Source organism: Zootoca vivipara, chromosome 8 (genome assembly GCF_963506605.1).
Source record: "Zootoca vivipara chromosome 8, rZooViv1.1, whole genome shotgun sequence".
NCBI classification, from domain to species: domain Eukaryota; kingdom Metazoa; phylum Chordata; class Lepidosauria; order Squamata; family Lacertidae; genus Zootoca; species Zootoca vivipara.
The window spans coordinates 61028550-61047414 of record NC_083283.1 but is presented as its reverse complement, the minus strand read 5'-3'; the positions used below and the strand labels follow the sequence as shown (position 1 = coordinate 61047414).

The window sequence follows — 18865 nt, the reverse complement described above, 5'->3', positions numbered from 1 at the left end:
GCTTCACCCAAAGAATCCTGGGAACTGTAGCTTGGTAAAGGCGCTGAAAATTGTTAGGCGACCCATATTCCTCATATTGTTCTGTTATATTACTATTTATATCGCATCTTTCAGGTTGTTGTTTTTTTTAAAAAAAAATTAAGGCGGGTAACAAAGAATAAGCACACAAAATCGAATACAAACAATACACATTATAACATTTCAAAACAAAAAAGTAGCTTACCAAAAGCATTAAAAACCAAATACATTTGGATTCCTGAAAAAAGGGCCAAGGGCAGCCCCCCCCACACACACACACACAAAATGTTGAAAAGAGCAAGACAAACAAACAAACTACGGTTCCTAGGATTCTTTGGGAGGAGTCAGGACTGTTTAAAGTGGAAGTACACTGGTTTAAACGTATAGTACAGATAGGTCCAGAATCTCTTTCCATACAGTTATCTCAGGGAAAGCTGGAAACTGAGGAGCGATCATTCACATTAAGTCTTAGGTTACGCCCAACATGTTGTGAGAGTACAGGATGTTTTGTGTGAACTAACAAATAGGTGCATTTGTTCACACACAAGTATGTGCGTATCTATTCCATTCCCAAAAAAGGCATCACATAATCTTCAGTTCACACAAAACATTCTTCCTTAGAGGGAAATGAGAAATGTTTCCACACTCTTGTGGGTAGAATATACAGACTGAGGCAGAGTGTAAGCCAATCTGGGAAGAAAGCAAGTTACTCAGGTATTGGGATAGACAAATCTGTCAATTTTAGTTCCCTCAATTTGTCATTTTTCCAGTCTTGAATTCAGTTCTTCACATTCCTGCTGCAATTTGTGATTTTTTTGATTTTTTAAAAAAATCCCTATGAAAATTCAACATTTTGGTGCAAATTTCTCCTAATGAAAGCATTATACATGCAGTTTTGCAAATATGCAGAATTTTGCATGGAATCTTCTCTAAGATGCATTTTTGTACACACTGCTTAGCTAGAGAACCGGATTGCAAATTCTGACAGGTGCTATGTGTTCACATATTCACATATTGTTTTGGAAAGTGCAAACTTGATAAGTTTGCCTTTAAATGAGAAACAAGCCTCACTGGGTCAAATGGGCTTTTCCTTCAAGTACCGTAAACATGCACAGGCTTGCAATTAAGTGAGCTCAAACAGAATGTGTGGTATAAAATGGTCTTATACCAAGCATACCAAGCCGATCATCTTTCAGAAGAATTTCCAATGATTTCTTTTCTTCAACACCACGAAATCCTACTTTTTCATAATACACTGATCGGAAATTTCTCTGCGGGTCCTCAGCCATGTTTGAGTCTGGGGGGGGAAACAGGTAATTAATCATGATAGCTTGCCAAAAAAAGAAGTAGTATTATTATGACAACAAAACAATGAAAAGTGCAGTGTTCCTCTTTCAGAGCTTCAACAGTGCCGTTTGCACTCTTCCCATTTTCAGGCTCCCTTTCATGGACCAAGCTCCCCTCCATGACCACTGCAATGCAATGCAGGAATATTTTACATAATATAAACATACTTAGAAATAGATTTTCAGGTGCTCTTGACGACTTTTTCATGGCAACAGTCCTTTGTAGCTGTTTAATTTTTTTTATCAGCCAGTCACTTTAATGATTATCTGTGCTGTTTGAAATCGCATTTTGTTTTAATCTTGTACATCGTCTTGAATTTTCATACAATATATGGTTTTGATTTTGTTTAAAATGTATGTGCTGCTGTGTTTTAACTGCTTTTACTATACATCACCTTGATACAATTGTATGGAATCCAGCTAATATTATTTTAAAAAATTTACTAACATTTTAAGTTATGGCATTATAAAAATACTTTTGTATGTTTATTATAAATACATCATTGGAAGGTAGAAACTTCCTGAACAGCAGCCATATCCAAAAGCGATCTGTTGCAGCAAAAACAAAGAGTTTTTTTGTCACTTTAAAAGGCTACTCATTTTATTATATCGTAAGTTTTTGGGTTCTAGAGCAGGCATCCCCAAACTGCAGCTCTCCAGATGTTTTGGCCTACAACTCCCATGAGCCCTAGCTAAGATGACCAGTGGTCAGGGACTATGGGAATTGTAGTCCAAAACATCTGGAGGGCCGAAGTTTGGGGATGCCTGTTCTAGAGTAATGCAGATCCTAGGTCACCATAAATGTGCCAGAATGCAATCCTAACCATATCTATTCAGACGTAAGTGCTATGGAATTCAATCGGGCTTACTCTCAAGTAAGTGGGGTTAGGATTGCAGCTGCACAGAGCAATCACATCCAGGCAGCCGCAAAACATGAGAGTGTTATGTCAGCCTGGAGTGTGTGTGTGTGTCTGTCTGTCTGTCTGTCTGTCTAAACAACAACAAAAAATTCCTTCCAGCAGCACCTTAAATACCAACTAAGTTTTTTATTTTGGTATGAGCTTTCGTGTGCATGCACACTTCTTCAGATAATCTGTCTGTCTGTCTGTCTGTCAGCCTAGGTCTTTTAAGGTGCCCCAGGGCACTTTATTATTTCTGAAGCTAAAAGAGTTCTTATTTCCATTCATATGGTACAACACTCTTCTCTAATAGACTACACTAAGCATCCCCAAACTGCGGCCCTCCATATGTTTTGGCCTACAACTCCCATGGTCCCTAGCTAACAGGACCAATGGTCGGGGAAGATGGGAAATGTAGTCCAAAACATCTGGAGGGCTGAAGTTTGGGGGTGCCTGGACTACACTGTTGTACTATAAACATCTGCTAACCATAATTCTTCCACTATTCTAACCCACATCTGAGTGTAAAGTGCCATATCTCCTCCGTGTTAAAATTCCAGAAGATTAACAATGTTTGAAAGTTTTTTGGGGGGAGAGAACAGTCCCCTGGCAACTTTAGTAAGTTTACAATTTCAGAATGGCATAATCGTTTACAGGCAAAGGGTCTAGTACATTGTGTGCATGGAACTTACTTAATGAATTTGCCAACCTGAACAGTTAACAACATGTTTAAATGTCAGTTTTCAACGAATCTGAGGCAAAGCTTATTAAAAATCTAATGCAAAATGAACATTCCTCCACACTGCCGAAAAGCTCACTAGCATCTTAAAACCCTCCTGTCTTATTTCCTCAGAAGAGAAACATTTTAGCTAATATCCATCTACAAAAGGTTGATACGTAAAAAATAATAATCATGAAAGTAGATAAAGGAGATACTAGACGCTTTTGAATCTCTGGCTGCAGGATAGAGAAGTGGGGAATGGAGTAATTGGGATGATATTCGGAGGATGAGGAGTGGTGAGAGAGGATGGGTTTGTAAACACTTGGGAAGCAGCAAATGAAGGCAGTAGTGCAATACCAGATATATTTGCAAGAGAATATATTTGCAAGAGAAGACATTTAGGTTTGAAAGTGTGGCCCGTGGCTCACTGGCAGAATGTTTGCTTTGCAAGCATAAAATCCCTGGTTCAGGGACCTACGGTAGCCTATGTCCGAAACCCTGGTCCACGCCACTCAGAATATGAGCTAGGTGGGTCAAATGCCTGACAGTGCAGCAAAACAGTCTGAATCATAGGATCACAGAACTGTACAGCTGGAAGAGACCACAAGGGTAATCTAGCCCCACCCCCTGCAATGTAGGAATCTTTTGCAGGCCTTGGACTAAGACCTGAAAAGCCTGGGTTCGAATCCCTACTCAGCCATGAAGCTGAGGCAGTGGCTGCTTTCCTCTCAGCCTAACCTACCTCACTGAGTTGTTGTGAAGATAAAACTGGGTGCGGGGAGGGGGAGGGAGAACCCCGTCCCCCACCTTGAGCTCCTTGAAGGAAATGGTGGTATGGAAATATAACAAAAAAACGAATGGATGAAAGCTGCGAGTATAGGAAAGTAAGGGGCGTCAATACGCTACAGGAGATGAGGGAGTGCTGAAAAAAAAATATAGATGGTGGGGAGAGAGAAGCAGGTAAGAAGAAGGCGGGCCCAGAAATGGCACGTGGGAACGGGGAGTTGACAAGAACGGGTGGCTGGAAGGGGCACTGTACGTGAGAAGGAGGAAAGCGCGACGAGGGCTGGGGAAAGCGGCGGTCAGCTTGGGCACAACAGGGAGGGAGAACCCCGGGCCACCGCTATAGGAACCGGCCGGGTGAGGTGGGTGCAGAAGAGGAAGGCGGCAGGGAGCGGAGGCGGCGCTCGAGGGTCGTCAGGAAAGCGGAGAAGGAAGCAGGGAAAGAAGGCGAGGCGGGAGAAGCGGGAGAGGGCGCTCGGGCGCCCCGCCGCCTCTCCCAAGCCGGCGCGCAAACCTGCCTGTGCAGAAGGAGCCGGCGGGCAGCGCGGAGCTCGCTCTCTGCCAGGGCCGCCGCTACCGGCCAAGCGGCGACGACGACTCGGCGCGAGGGAGCTCCGCCCGGCTCGGGCCGCGCAGCCGCCGGCCCGCCCAGCCAAGGGGTGGGGAAGGGGAGGAGGAAGAAGCCGCGGCGGCGGCGGCCTCGGAGGCCCTAGATTCGCTTGCCTTTCCCAACCCCGAGGCGCGAGCGCTGCGCAAGTGGGCGCGCGCGCGTATTCCCAATTTGGCGTGCGTAATGTTGCTGCTGGGATTTTGTTGCACTGGAAACGCATCGGACTGAAACAGCCTCATCCGACCTAGGAGCCTTCAATTTGTAGTCCCCAAAAAATCTGGAGGGCACCAGGTTGGGGAAGGCAAGACTAAAGGTGAAAACTTTGCAGGATATCGGTTTGACTAATCCTTTTACTGGCCTACTATTTCCACGATGTAAGTTTAAACCTGCTTATTTATGAGTAAATCCTACCTAGTGCAATCGTATTTACTCCCAAGGAGTAAAAAGTGGGCCACTTTTTAACTGTGTTCTAGACAGCAAATTAGGGTTTCGGATCGCTTGCCCTACCCAAAACACTACCCACCCGATTTTGCTAATACCACTGGTCCAGCAACACAATGAGCAAAAGTGGCAACCCAAACTGTACACTGACAGCTTACCAAGTGGATCTCAGTTCTGTTACAAGCTGCACTGCTGCTGAAATTTAACCAACTGCAGCACAGCCCTAAACAAACTTTCCTGGGGTTGGCTACAGCTCTCAATGTATATGAAATGCCCATCTAGTCTGGTTTAGATGCTGTTTTGGGGAGGCTGCTTGATGTTTTATAATCCATGTCTGGAGTTTGGATACCAAGACAGCAGTGCCAAGCACACGTGGGGGCCTTATTTAGATGCCTAAAGCTGCAGTTCTATATAACACTTTCCTGGGAAATAAGCCCAATAGATTTTCCTTTCCTTCTTAGCAATCATGAATAGTATTGCCCTGTAAATAAGAGGCCCAGTGATTGGCTATTCTTAAATGTATTAATTACGTTTCAAAAAATAATCCTGTCAGTCTTCATTTTACATTATTTTTAAAACAAACCTGCTACATTCTTTTTTGTTACAAAAAGAGCTGGGGTTGTTCTGTTCATTTTGCAGTTTATGAGGCTTTTGCTTGAAAGAGACAATAGGTGGCAGACTTGGATCAGCTTTTCTTAAGTCTACAATGAACAGAACATGTTTAGGTGGCAGCTGTTGCTCAACCCATTATGGACTCCTCCTGCTGTAAGAAACAAGTTTTATTGGTGTCACAAGATTCATAGGCTGGCACCCAAAGAGCTGCTTTGTTGTTTGTTGTTTAGTCGTGTCCATAGCTGCCAAGTTATCCCTTTTTTCCAGGGATTTTCCATTATGCTGAATAGGCTTCCTCGCGAGAAAAGTGAAAACTTGGCAGCTATGGTCGTGTCCGACTCTTCGTGACCCCATGGACCATTGCACGCCAAGCACTCCTGTCTTCCATTGCCTCCCGCAGTTTGGTCAAACTCATGTTCGTAGCTTCAAGAACACTGTCCAACCATCTCATCCTCTGTCGTCCCCTTCTCCTAGTGCCCTCAATCTTTCCCAACATCAGGGTCTTTTCCAAGGATTCTTCTCTTCTCATGAGGTGGCCAAAGTATTGGAGCCTCAGCTTCACGATCTGTCCTTCCAGGGAGCACTCAGGGCTGATTTCCTTAAGAATGGATAGGTTTGATCTTCTTGCAGTCCATGGGACTCTCAAGAGTCTCCTCCAGCACCATAATTCAAAAGCATCAATTCTTCGGCGATCAGCCTTCTTTATGGTCCAGCTCTCACTTCCATACATCACTACTGGGAAAACCATAGCTTTAACTATATGGACCTTTGTCGGCAAGGTGATGTCTCTGCTTTTTAAGATGCTGTCTAGGTTTGTCATTGCTTTTCTCCCAAGAAGCAGGCGTCTTTTAATTTCGTGACTGCTGTCATCTGCAGTGATCAAGGAGCCCAAGAAAGTAAAATCTCTCACTGCCTCCATTTCTTCCCCTTCTATTTGCCAGGAGGTGATGGGACCAGTGGCCATCATCTTGGTTTTTTTGATGTTGAGCTTCAGACCATATTTTGCGCTCTCCTCTTTCACCCTCATTAAAAGGTTCTTTAATTCATCCTCACTTTCTGCCATCAAGGTTGTGTCATCTGCATATCTGAGGCTGTTGATATTTCTACCGGCAATCTTAATTCCGGCTTGGGATTCATCTAGTCCAGCCTTTCGCATGATGAATTCTGCATATAAGTTAAATAAGCAGGCAGAAAATAGGCTGCTTAGGCATGCCTAAAAGGTAAAGGACCCCCTGACCGTTAGGTTCAGTCGTGAACGACTCGGGGGTTGCAGCGCTCATTTTGCTTTACTGGCTAAGGGAGCCAGCGTACAGCTTCCGGGTCATGTGGCCAGCATGACTAAGCTGCTTCTGGCGACACCAGAGCAGCGCACAGAAACGCCATTTACCTTTCCGCCGGAGTGGTACCTATTTATCTACCTGCACTTTGACGTGCTTTCGAAATGCTAGGTTGGCAGGAGCAGGGAATGAGCAACAGGAGATCACCCCATCCCGCCGACCTTCTGATTGGCAAGCCCTAGGCTCAGTGGTTTATACCACAGTGCCACCCGCATCCTTTATGCGTGCCTATGTACATCTAATAGATTGAGGAGTTTTCGGGGGTGGATTTCACAACCCACTGGGGGTAGGGAAGAGGGAGACAAGGTGCTATTTTCAAACTTGGTTTGGGAGAGGAATAATCAATAAATGCAAGTACAACTCAAATTAACCCTCATATTTTTAGTTTAGAAGTTCCTGACAGAGAGGCATTATTCTGCCTTAGTGACAGAATAACATGACGAACCCATCCAGAAAGTTATTAAAAGGTACAGAAAGATATTGCAGACAAGAGAGAGAACATAAAGGTGGATGAAATTCAGTCCCAACGGACACCCTGTAATCTGCAGCTAAAGCCCAATCTTAAAACATGCATACCTGCAGCTAAGTCATTGGAATCAATAGGACTCATTTCTCAGTGAACACGGGTATGGACTGGGCTGTAAGAAGTATTGCCACATTTCCCCATCCCCTTAAGAAAAGGCCCCAAGCTTTCAACAACTGCATAATGGGTAGAATAAATGGCTTTGTCCAGCAATGCATGTAGGGAAAAACTGCCTATTATGCAGCTTGATAAAAGCTCAGAAACACACACACACACACACACACACACACACACACACACACACACGAAGATAATGGCAGCTAAGATTTAGGTTTGCCACCCCAGTTCAATATAAATACTAGCTGTCATTATCTTCCAAACCCTGTCTACTCAGATAATATTATAATTTAATAGCCACATACTTTACTATATGCTTCTGTTGTGGCCAGATCTTTATTCATTTCTGTACTAAGAGCAAGTATGTGTGGTTTGTGTGTGTGTGTATGTGTGCGTGTGTAAAATAAAAGGGTGAAGCAAGGTTAACTTCATCACACACAATCCCTTCAGATTTGCTTTCATTTCTGGCTAGTGTTCTCCTCCTAATTAGCTCCTAATTAGGTAATTGGGCCTGGTTCCACACAGCCCCTCTGGCAACTTTCTCCAAGATGAAGCTGCCTCTTCCTGTGTAGACTGAGGGTGTTTTTGCAGTTCCAGAGTCTGAATTGCTGTTGTTCACATCCAGAGCAATTCAATAAACAATTCAAAAACATTTTAAAAAACCAACTCCTCCATTTCCTAGAATACAGTATAACTAAAACATTAACTTATATGCAGGCAGCATGGGAGCTGTTTTTAGCGTTGTACAGCATATGAAGAAAACATACAGTACTAATAGGTCTGTGCCACTGTAGATAAAGGTGTTAAGATAGTTAAGCCAAGGTTTAAACTATAAAGGATATCATGAGTTTTAGTTCCAAAAGTAAGATGTGTACACTGAGCTGTAATCGTCTAGGCATTACAACCTTAAAGGTAAAGGTAAAGGGACCCCTGACCATTAGGTCCAGTCGTGACCGACTCTGGGGTTGCGCGCTCATCTCGCATTATTGGCCGAGGGAGCCAGCGTATAGCTTCCAGGTCATGTGGCCAGCATGACAAAGCCGCTTCTGGCAAACCAGAGCAGCACATGGAAATGCCGTTTACCTTCCCGCTGTAGCGGTTCCTATTTATCTACTTGCATTTTGACGTGCTTTCGAACTGCTAGGTTGGCAGGAGCTGGGACCAAGCAACGGGAGCTCACCCCGTCACAGGGATTCGAACCGCCGACCTTCTGATCAGCAAGCCCTAGGCTCAGTGATTTACCCACAGTGCCACCTGGGTCCCTTAGCGCCACCTGGGTCCCTTATTACAACCTTAAATTAGTTTAATACTCATTCCCCCCTTCCCAAGGAACCTTGGAACTACCCTTGTGCAGAAGGTCAGGCAGAGAGACTGTGGCTGACCCAGTGAGCTTCCTGCCTGAGACCTCCCAGATCCTTTTCCAGAACTCTAACCACTGTAACACACTGGCGAGATTTGCTAGCGGGGATGTAACATTTTCTACCTGCATGTGAAAATTAATTGGCAGGGCATGGGGGAAGATGATGCATGGTTTACTGAGTTTAGCTACAGTGATGCTTAAACTAGTTGCCCATTTCAGGTGTATTTACAGTACAATTCTGGAAGTCTGAAGAGCCAGTGGGTATTGCATACCCTCCAATTTTCCAGGGACAGGTCTGGAATTGCAAAAAGCCATCCTGGCTTCTGATCAGATCTCAGAATGACCTTATTTTCCCCACCAAGCTCAGGGAAGAGGATGAGCCAGCGCTTTCCCCGAGCGATGGTGGCAGAAAGCATCCTGTTGCCTCTACATGGCTGCCACTGCTGGGCTCCTCCCCTGAGCAGCTCATAGCGGCTGCTGGAGAGGAGGGTAAGGAGGAAAGGCTGTCGTTGGCAAGGCCCAACCTTGCGTGACGCACCAGCCCTGAGGTGCTGGCAGAGAGCAGGGCCACCCTGGGTGATAAGAAAGGGGAAGAGGAGCAGAGCGCAATATATACTTTGTGCATCTGCATCTAATCTGGAACCTTTCTAAAATTCATTTATTGGTGTGTGTTTCTTTTTGTAAATCTACAAAAGAATTACAGTAAATAAAATCTGGGGTAATTACTATTTTCAGGACAGCGGAGGGTGTATGTGCTGTGTCAAATTGGTGTGATGGAAATGATCTGAGGGGACAAAATGGGGGGGGCAGAAGGTCAGTTGTGGGGGCGTGATAAATGTCCCCATTTTCATCTGAGGAATGTTGGAGGGTATGACACTGCATGGTCGTTAAGTGTCGGACTAGGACCTGGGAAATAAGGATTTAAATCATTGCTCAGCCAGGAAGTTCACTGCTTGACTTTGAGCCACTCATGATCTCTGGGCCTAAATCTACCTCACAGAGTTGTTGCTGTTTGTGAGACCTAGCTGCAGACTCCTCTTACTTTCTGCCTTTCCTAGCCCAGGTACTTCCACTCACCAGATTACTTTCTAGGCCCAAAACACATCAGCAGAAAAAAGGATCCCCCACACACACTTTCACTGGCACATGGGTCTCTCTCCCTGCCAGCTGGGTCCTAGAAAATGTCACTGGCTTTTAAGGTTTACAGAAGAGTTTTGCATCCCCTATAGTTATCTGCAGTCGGACAATTGACCCATGTAGCTCAGGACACTAAAAGGCAGTGAGTATCCCAAAGCTATATTGTGGGATGGCAGAAACTGAGCCTGGGATCCTTTTGCATGTGAGGATATAATCATTATAAATCATAGACTTGGTTTTCATTATGTGGAACTCTTTGTGTCTTTCCAAGACTCATTCCTCCAAACCAGGCATCCCCAAACTTCAGCCCTCCAGATGTTTTGGACTACAATTCCCATCTTCCCCAACCACTGGTCCTGTTAGCTAGGGATCATGGGAGTTGTAGGCCAAAACATCTGGAGGGCCGCAGTTTGGGGATGCCTGCTCCAAACGGTAGCATTTTCCAGTGAACTAGAATACTTTTTGGATGTCCCAGGTTGCCAATGAGAATCTTGTAGGCTACTTTTGACAAAGGTGGAAAAATAATTCATTGGAATACTCCATTTCAAATGCATTTTTCCACCATGCCAATAGCAGCAGCCCAACTTGCAGAAATTAAGCAGCTGAAACTTTCCTGATCACCTTGCCTCTGTGCTGGAAAACAAGCCATTCACTAGTTTAATTTTTTGTAAGCTACTCTGAGGGGGACATAAGCCCTGCCCCAAAGTTGGCAACTGAAGGTGCTGATTAAGGTGGCTAGATGGGAAAAGGAGAGAAGGCTCTTGTACACCTTTAATTGGCGTGCACAATTGAGCCCTGTTCTCACACTGATGTTAGCAGAGGAAGAAACAATTCCCAAGTGCACAAAACAACCAGAAACTGCCATTAAAGGTAGACCCTGGACATTTATTTAAAAAGTCAACCAAGTAGAAACCCAACCATAAAATTGGGCAGGAAGGTTAGTTTGAGTCTCCTGCAGTAACTCTGGTCACCACATTTCAACAAAATGCTCAGCTGTGCCTTATTGCAATTGCTTTCTGCATCTTCACACACATCCAAGGCAGCTTACAACATACATTTCAATAATATTAAGATTAAACCTGATCAACAAGAACAGTAGCAGATTTAATTTGCTTACGTGTTGTTGCTCCAACATGTTCCATGCTACTGAAAGACGCAGAGCTCCCTTCTTTTTTTGGGAGTTTCTCATACCAGCTGGATTGACTTTATGGGGGTTTGAAATCACACTCCTTCTCTGGTACGGCAAAGTGCTGTTTTCTCTCCATCTGATGGCCTTGGCGATTGCAGAATTGCAGTTAGTAGCTGGAGGTGGGGAGGGAGGCATTTGTTTATCAGCTGAAGCTGAACAGAGGCAAATTGGAGAAAGTCTACTTCCTCTCCCTCTGATTAACAGCTTTACACCAGCAGCTGGCAGTTTAGCTCCAAACTGTGGGGGGAAACCCTGCTTTTTGCCTGTTGTGTTGGTGTTAAAGACACATGAGCAGGCAATTTTCTTTCCTGGTTTGTTGGTAATCCCACCAGTAACTGTCCATATACAGTATCTTTATTAAAACAAAGAAAGACACACACCTTTACACTTTGATAACCTTATTCCATTTCATCTGTCATTGTTTTTAGCATTTCTGTTGTGTCCATGTTTGCTGGCTTCACCGCTGATGCCGTACTGCAATTACATCCTATACATACAGCTGCATCCCCAGCACTTGTTTTCATTATGTTACCCCAGGGTTCCATTGAGAGTTAATGAGCTCTTGCCTCAAATATTAAAGGAGCCTTTGAATTAGCACAGAAAGATTGGCTATAAATATCATACTGGCCATTGCAGGAAAAAAAGTGTTGTGGCAGCATCTGCAAGTGTGTCTGCTTTCTCCAGCTTGAGCCCCCCCTTGTTGGCAAGAGAAGCTCTGTTTGGAAAGCTGATAGGGGAGGGCAATCAACTGTATTTAGAGCACCTGTAACCCCTGGACAAGTAGAGAGGCTCCCAAACCCCTTCCCTTAGGAAAGCCAATCTCTTCCACCAACCTGCCCCCCCCCCCCGGCGCCCCGCTTAAGGCAACAGCCAGCCAATATAATGAGCCTGTATCCTCATCTTGGGCCTACAGAATTTGTATGCCTTGCAACCACCATACCTCACCCTAAGAAATGGGTAAAGGTTTTGAGCATTTCCAGACAACCTGTTTATAGCGAGTGTTTATCCCAATTTGTTTGTGGGGAGGTTAGACAATGGATCAAGCAAGCATTATCCCCCCACTTTCCAGCACATTTCCTCATCACCTTCCTGATCATAAAACATCAAATATTTGGGGGATGTTGTTTCTTTTCACTAATAAACATATCTTTGTGCATACCTCCCCCTAATGTGTGTTATTTCTGTACACTGTTTTGGTTGGAGAAGTGTGGATTTTGAAAGAAAGTTTTGTTTTGATTCACGTATTCATGTTTTGATATGGAAATGAATTAGGTAGGTTGGTGTTAAAATGCAAGCTGAACTAATCCCCCCCCACACACAAATCCTCTTTTCTGGGTAACGATGATGTTTCTGGGAGTCTTCTGTGCCTGCCCAATTTAGCCTACAATCAGAGAATCCTGGAATGTGCTAGAAAAAAGTGGCAACTCTTTAAAAGAAGGCAAATGCCTGGCAAAATTAGTTCCAAATCAAGGAATTGAAACCTCAATTGGGTCCTGGGCTAAGTCAAAACACAATCAATGTTCTCTTGTTATACGAGCTCAAGCTTTAGCTCAGTAAACCTCTCTGATGGCACAGCTGTTTTGCTCCATGTTGAGGAGGTCACTGATGTGAAGAAGCCACTCACCGGTGAGTGTCTGGCTGAGAGTTTGTGAAGCTGATATGTATGATGGTCATTGGGTTGCAATGATATGCTGCAGGCATCTGCCAAGACCCAGATTAAACTTTCCCATACCCAATAAATTGGGGAGGAGGGGTGTCATGTATTAGTGTTACAGCATCAATCACCACCTCAAAATGGTAGTCTCTAGGATTCATCCATTACCCCACACCAGAGCCTCACACAACTCTGTTCCATACAGAACAGGTGAATAATATTGGGGTGGGGGTGTTAGTGATTGACTTACATTTTTCAGCAGAAGCTTTGGGACGGGCAACCAGTTAAAACCCTTTTCTTACCTCTGTGCTTCCCTTCTCTCTTCTCTCCCCCCGCCAAAAAAAAAAAAAAAACCCAACAACTTTCAGAAGCAGGAATATTGGATATTTCATTTAAGTCTGTAAAATCAAACTGATATAAGAGATGGCAGGAGAAAACTGAAAAGCTATTTCACTGCAGGAAGAAAACACAACTGAAGAACAGCCGACAGCTGCAATCCCATCTCCTTTTATGTCTTTATTCACTGTTTAGCTTCTCTTTATTCCAACAGTGCAAATATGTAAGAACAGCAGGAAACCCATGTTTTAAGCAGCACATATATGCCCATGGCTGGCTATAACTAACTACATTCCACAAGCAATGGAAAAGTAATACACGGATATCATCCTTTCAAGGAGGAGGAGGACAGACTTTGCTGCAGCCGAGAGCCACAAAACACAACTTTCCATTAAAAGTAGCCAGGCTGTCAAAATGCTAGAAACCACCACAGGCCTTCCCTTTTCTTTAAAAAATACTCCCATATCCTCTTGCTATAATTTAAATGTGGTTTTGTTTTTGCTATCTACAGTATAGATATATAAAATATAGACTCTGTTTTATCACACACTTTTTGTTTGATAAATAACTTTTAAAATATCTACTGTACATAAAATGCCCATGCAATGACATTTTGTATATACCTAGTTTGCGTTTGCCTCTCTCTCTCTCTCTCTCTCTCTCTCTCTCTCTCGTGTATACACACACACACACACATTTTGTCAAACACAATAAATATATACAGCAATAAATGTACACTTTGATTTAAGGTTAAAGAAAATAAAAACAAGGCATCATTTAAGATCCAGATTAAGTAGAGGGTTGCAATTAGTCATGCTAATTCTACACACAAGAGGATTTATAGAACTGGGAACTCTTATTTTACTCTTTGTTTTTTAACATTGTTAGTGCAACACCCTGACCGATATTCAGCATAAGAGAATGACAGGAAAACAAAGAGATGATTGAATTTACTAGACCTTTCCTCAGTGGTACAAAATGACACCAATAAGACTGATGGGTAATCTTTAAAAAAACGAGAATCCTATAAAATAGTATAAATGATACAGTTAATATGCTAGTCATTCAAGTGCTTTTCAAGAGGTGGTGGCTGGAAACACAGCAACACAAATGGAGAGCCTTTGATTATCTGTATTGTCAAATCATACAGAACAGTGTTTCAGTTCCCAGATTTCTTGGAACTTGCTACCACCCCTTCTAAACTTATCCTCCCTTCTGTGATCTGATGCCCCCAGTGCCATCTAGCAGAAATCTGCTCCTCTGCCCAGAAATATTACATGCATCCTATGTGCATCCTGCTGTTGTACATCACAATCAGGGATGGCTAGCACAGGTAACTTTTAGTAGGAATGCTGTTACCCACTCTTCCTTCATTTCATCTTTTAGTCTCCCATCTACTGCTCCAAATGCAGGCAACCTCTTCAGGTGTTGGAGGAGGGAGAAGTAGAGTCTGCATCAAGGCATCAATTTTTTAAAAAAATGAAACTGGAATTCAATGATGCAAGGAAGTAATAAGATAATGTATTAACTACCTACAAAGAAGTGAAATGGACTGAATAAATTTAAAGTCCAGTAGATACCAAAGGGAGAGGTAAACTCCTTTACTGTTCTAGAAGTAAGTACCCAGTTGGATTTCTCAGTGCAAGCTTCCATGTCATCTCAGCGATGATGTGCAAGCCAAGAAAAATTTATCTAGTAGCTGTTCAGGTAGCAGTCTCTACATCTCACCTAGACTTTGGATGAATCATGCTCTGTTTTTGTGCAATTTCCTCCCTAAACATGTTAGGTTTTGTTGAAACCTATGCTTTTAAAAATCTTGTCCTAGTGTGGGCCCTAAAGACCAAACCCCAAGTCAGAAAAAAAGAGTCCCGTTAACACCTTAAAAAAACAATCAAGTTTTTATAGACCGTACGCACCTTGTCAGATGGGCTACTTTGTGCATCTAACGAAGTAAGCTCTGGTCCGTGAAAGCTTTTGTACAGTACTAAACATGGATAGCTCAGTTGGTTAGAGCTTGGTGCTGGTAATACCAAGGCTGCAGGCTCAATCCCCGTAAGGGGCAGTTGCATATTCCTGCATTGCAGAGGGTTGGACTAGATGATCCTCCATCTCTATGATTCTATATTAGTTTTGCTATGGCAGAGTAACATGGTTGTCTCTCTGGAATTTAGCAACAATCCGAGAACATACATCTACAGATTGTTGTGCGTCGTATTGAATCCTTCCAGGACCCTAGGAGAAACATGCTGCTAATTTGAAGCTGCATGTATTTTAAAAAATATACATGTTTCTGTTTCTGTTACCTTGACAGGGGGGGAAAGTCCAAACAGAACATAAAACTTCATTATTAACTATGAAAACCAAGCTGCCAAATTTTCCAGGTCATACAACACAGTCATACCCAAAGTGTTCTTATTCTGTCTATGAATCTGATATAGGTGCATGGGTTACTGAATGATGCAGTAATCAATTAGCATGCTATATCAGCGGGGCTGCAAGGAAGTGTCCATGTCAGAAGGCAGCCAGTTTTGCTTTCTGCAAGGAAGGGCTTTCTGATAGGTCACCAGCTTTGCAGCCTGCTAATTGGTGATGAATGTCTCAAACTGGACCTCCCCAAACCTTTTATTCACAGTAAACACAACTGCATCAGCTATGCACCTGTAGGTTGTAAATGGATGCTGTTCTACCTTCCTATAATGCTATTTTGTAAACAGTTAATGCAAGTTTCTCTTTAACAGAGTCTCGAACAACTATCAAAGCAAGCATTTCGAACGCATCTAATATTTCAGCACCAACTAGGCAATGTGGTTTAAATAGCAAGGATTTATTCCCGATATTGTCTTCCTTGTCCAAGGCCTGAGACACACGGCATGTTTTTTTTCCGTTAGGAAAGAACTGCAATGATCCACTTTTTTTCTGAGAGGTGCCCCCCCCCCCAAAAAAACCCTAGCAGTATAGAGACATTCTGCTCCTGCGCATTGCTTCGCTGATCAAGTAAGCAGGGCTGAGCTCTGGCTCCTCAGTCATGATCGCAATGTTCTGCCATTCACCCAGCTGGTTCGATTTTTTAATGGTGTCTACCACACACAAAGCATAGAGACAGTCGTCGAAAGTCGCAGCCATTGTGAGCGGCTGCCCATCCCAGGTCCGCCTGTCATCTTGATCCTCAAACGCTTGCCGGACAGCCTGCACCATCTTTATAGTTCCACGGAGGTAAGGGGAAGGGATGTCGCTGAAGGCCTTCTCGGGGAGCAGGGCATTGCTGACAGGGGTGCAATCCTTCAAAAGGAGCTCTTTTTGCGGCGAGCTGTTGCTCTGCCCGTACAAATCCGTGCCTATTACAGTCAGCCTCCCGCTGGACCCTACCACAACAATATCCTGCTTAAATTCCCCGGGCACGTTGAAGTTGAGGGTGACGGTGCAACACACCCCGCCTTCCAGGACCATCTGAAACGTGCAAAAGTCGTCGCTCGTGATTTGGCGGATTCCCTTGATGTAGTCCGTCTGCTTCACAAAGGTCTTAAGCAGCCCGTGCACTTTCACAGCCTTCTGGCTAGTGAGGAAGGTCAAGAGGTCAATGATGTAGGTACCAACCGAATGCAGCCCCCCGCCCCCCATCAAGTCATCGCAGCTCCAGTTGTATTTCTTCCCCAGCAGGCTCCCGCTGTGGACTTGTACCTCGCATACAAGCAGCTCTCCAACGTAGCCCTCTTGGATCAGCTGCTTCATCTTCACAAAGGCAGGCAGGAAGCGGAGGACATTGCCCATGATGCTCATGAGCTTGGGGTAATAGTGCGCAGCCGTCGTCATCCTAAAGGCATCCAGTGGTGTGGCTGTCCTGTCGCAAATGACGTTCTTTCCGATCCCTGTCAGACATTGGAGAGAAAGAGTTGGTGAGGTTAGGACATCTAATGGCCCTACAGTCTAGTAATCCAGAAAGGTTGAATCTATATATATTGGGGGGGGGGGTAATCATTCACGCACAATCATTGCTTTTGTTATGGCTTCCATAAGACACAGTGAAGACATTCCATTTTAGTTTCACTTACAGAGAAAGTGGTGTGAGCTGAATTCAGAGCTTCTGACCATCACCACGTGCAAACAGCTTTATTTCTTGGCATGCAAGAAAATGTGATGCCACTTTGAAAAGGGTTACTATGGAACTCATGTCGTCGTAAGAACAAAAACCACTGGTCTATGCCAAACCTTTTGCAAGAGGTTCTCATCCTTTATTAGTGTCTGCAACTCTTCCTGATTTTGTATCATCTTCAAATTTTGTTAACTATATTCCCTACTCGTTTATATGCACAGGGAAATCTGGTTCTGTCTGAACCCAGCAGAGTTCTGTCAACTTATTTACCTATGTAGCTGAAATGTTATTATTCTCTGCTACGGTACTAATAAAAAGAATACAGTCTTTAAAAGGATGAATATGCTGTTCTACATCTTAGGATTTCTGTGAACAGGTGGCATTACCTCACAGAAAACAACCTGGGTATTATCTCAGGGGTTATGATTCACTTCCTTGCATGTGTACTGCCTATCCATTGAATTCTCTAGCCATATTTCCGCCGTTACAATAGCTATGTTTTTCGAAAAAGTTTCTGAATATATACTTTGAATTTATTGTACAGACCGTAGATTTAAAACACATTCCCCCGCCTGCAAAGATTCCTGGGAACTGCAGTTCACCCCTCACAGAGCTGCAATACACAGCATACTTAACACACTACAGTTCCCAGGATTCTTTTGGGGGAGGGTGCTTTCAATGTCCAGCTTGTATGCAGCCTGCATCTCTTAAAACTACGAGTGTTAACTCCAGTTCATGGTCACAGATAGTAAGAGGAGTCTGTCCTCTCCAAAAAGAGGCATAATTGAAGCAAGCGAGCCCATCCAACAGGTCTAAAGCCTCTTGGTTAAACTGAACAGAGCAATGAAGTGCTTCTAGTTCAGCATGGGCTATGTAAGTGGTGGCAAACCTTTTAGAGATCGAGTGCCCAGACTGCAACCCCAAACCCACTTATTTATCGCAAAGTGTCAACACAGCAATTTAACCTGAACACTGAGGTTTTAGTTCAGAAAACAACAACAACTCATACATTAGGGCAGTGTTTCTCAACCAGTGTGCCTCCAGATGTTTTGGGACTACAACTCCCATCATTCCTGACCACTGGTCTTGCTAGCTAGGGATGATGGGAGTTGTAGTCCCAAAACATCTGGAGGCACACTGGTTGAGAAACACTGCATTAGGGTTAATGTAACCCTTTCCATTGATATATAATTTTATGGTATAGCTCAGTGCTTTTCCTCTTAAAAAAAAAGTTTAGGGATACTCTCATTTTAACTCAAGAAAATCACCATCAAGGAAAATAAATACAGTTCTAATTGGGGAAAATAAATACAGTGAATTTTCTTCTCCTGTTAAATTCACAAAATGTTTAAGGTTATGTGTCCCCACAGAAAAAAGCACTGGTATTACTCCCAAAAAAGTAGTGTTATGAGCATCAAATCTTGGAAATACACTTTTTTTCCAGAAGGTTCACTGGAGGGCTGCAGAGAATCTCCTGCTCACGTCCTTCAGGAGCCCCTCACCTAGAACAGGGGCGCTGCTCCTCCCTCACAGCCCGGAACAGGAGGTGTGGTGGACAAGTCATGTGCGTGTCCCTTCGTGTGCGCTCTCTCTCACCCAAAGACGCATCACTTCCCTGCTCCCCTCCCCCCTTCCGTGCCAGCTGGTTGGTGGGCACACAACTCCCCCCCCCATGCTGCTGCGGGAGGCACA

General features: G+C 43.9%; 2 protein-coding genes across 4 annotated transcripts in view; both read right to left on the bottom strand.

Annotated features, from left to right (window-relative positions):
* Nucleotides 1–4386, bottom strand: part of TBC1D7 (TBC1 domain family member 7) — a 43754-nt gene extending 39368 nt beyond the window's left edge. For 2 of the 3 annotated variants that reach the window (XR_009558057.1, XM_035126292.2), the window contains exons 1-2: nt 4286–4386; nt 1187–1315 (exon numbers count right to left, since the gene is read on the bottom strand). Coding sequence is in view for 2 of the 3 variants with exons in the window: in XM_035126292.2 (XP_034982183.1) it covers nt 1187–1307 (121 nt within the window). In the remaining variant the exon portion in view is untranslated. The remainder of the gene's footprint in view (nt 1–1186; nt 1316–4285) is intronic. The other variant, XM_035126294.2, reaches the window with a different exon arrangement.
* A 4511-nt stretch (nt 4387–8897) lies between these two features.
* Nucleotides 8898–18865, bottom strand: part of GFOD1 (Gfo/Idh/MocA-like oxidoreductase domain containing 1) — a 58209-nt gene continuing 48241 nt past the window's right edge. Inside the window, exon 2 of the mRNA XM_035126289.2 lies at nt 8898–16949. Within this exon, the coding sequence (XP_034982180.1) occupies nt 16030–16949 (920 nt within the window). The 3' untranslated portion in view covers nt 8898–16029. The remainder of the gene's footprint in view (nt 16950–18865) is intronic.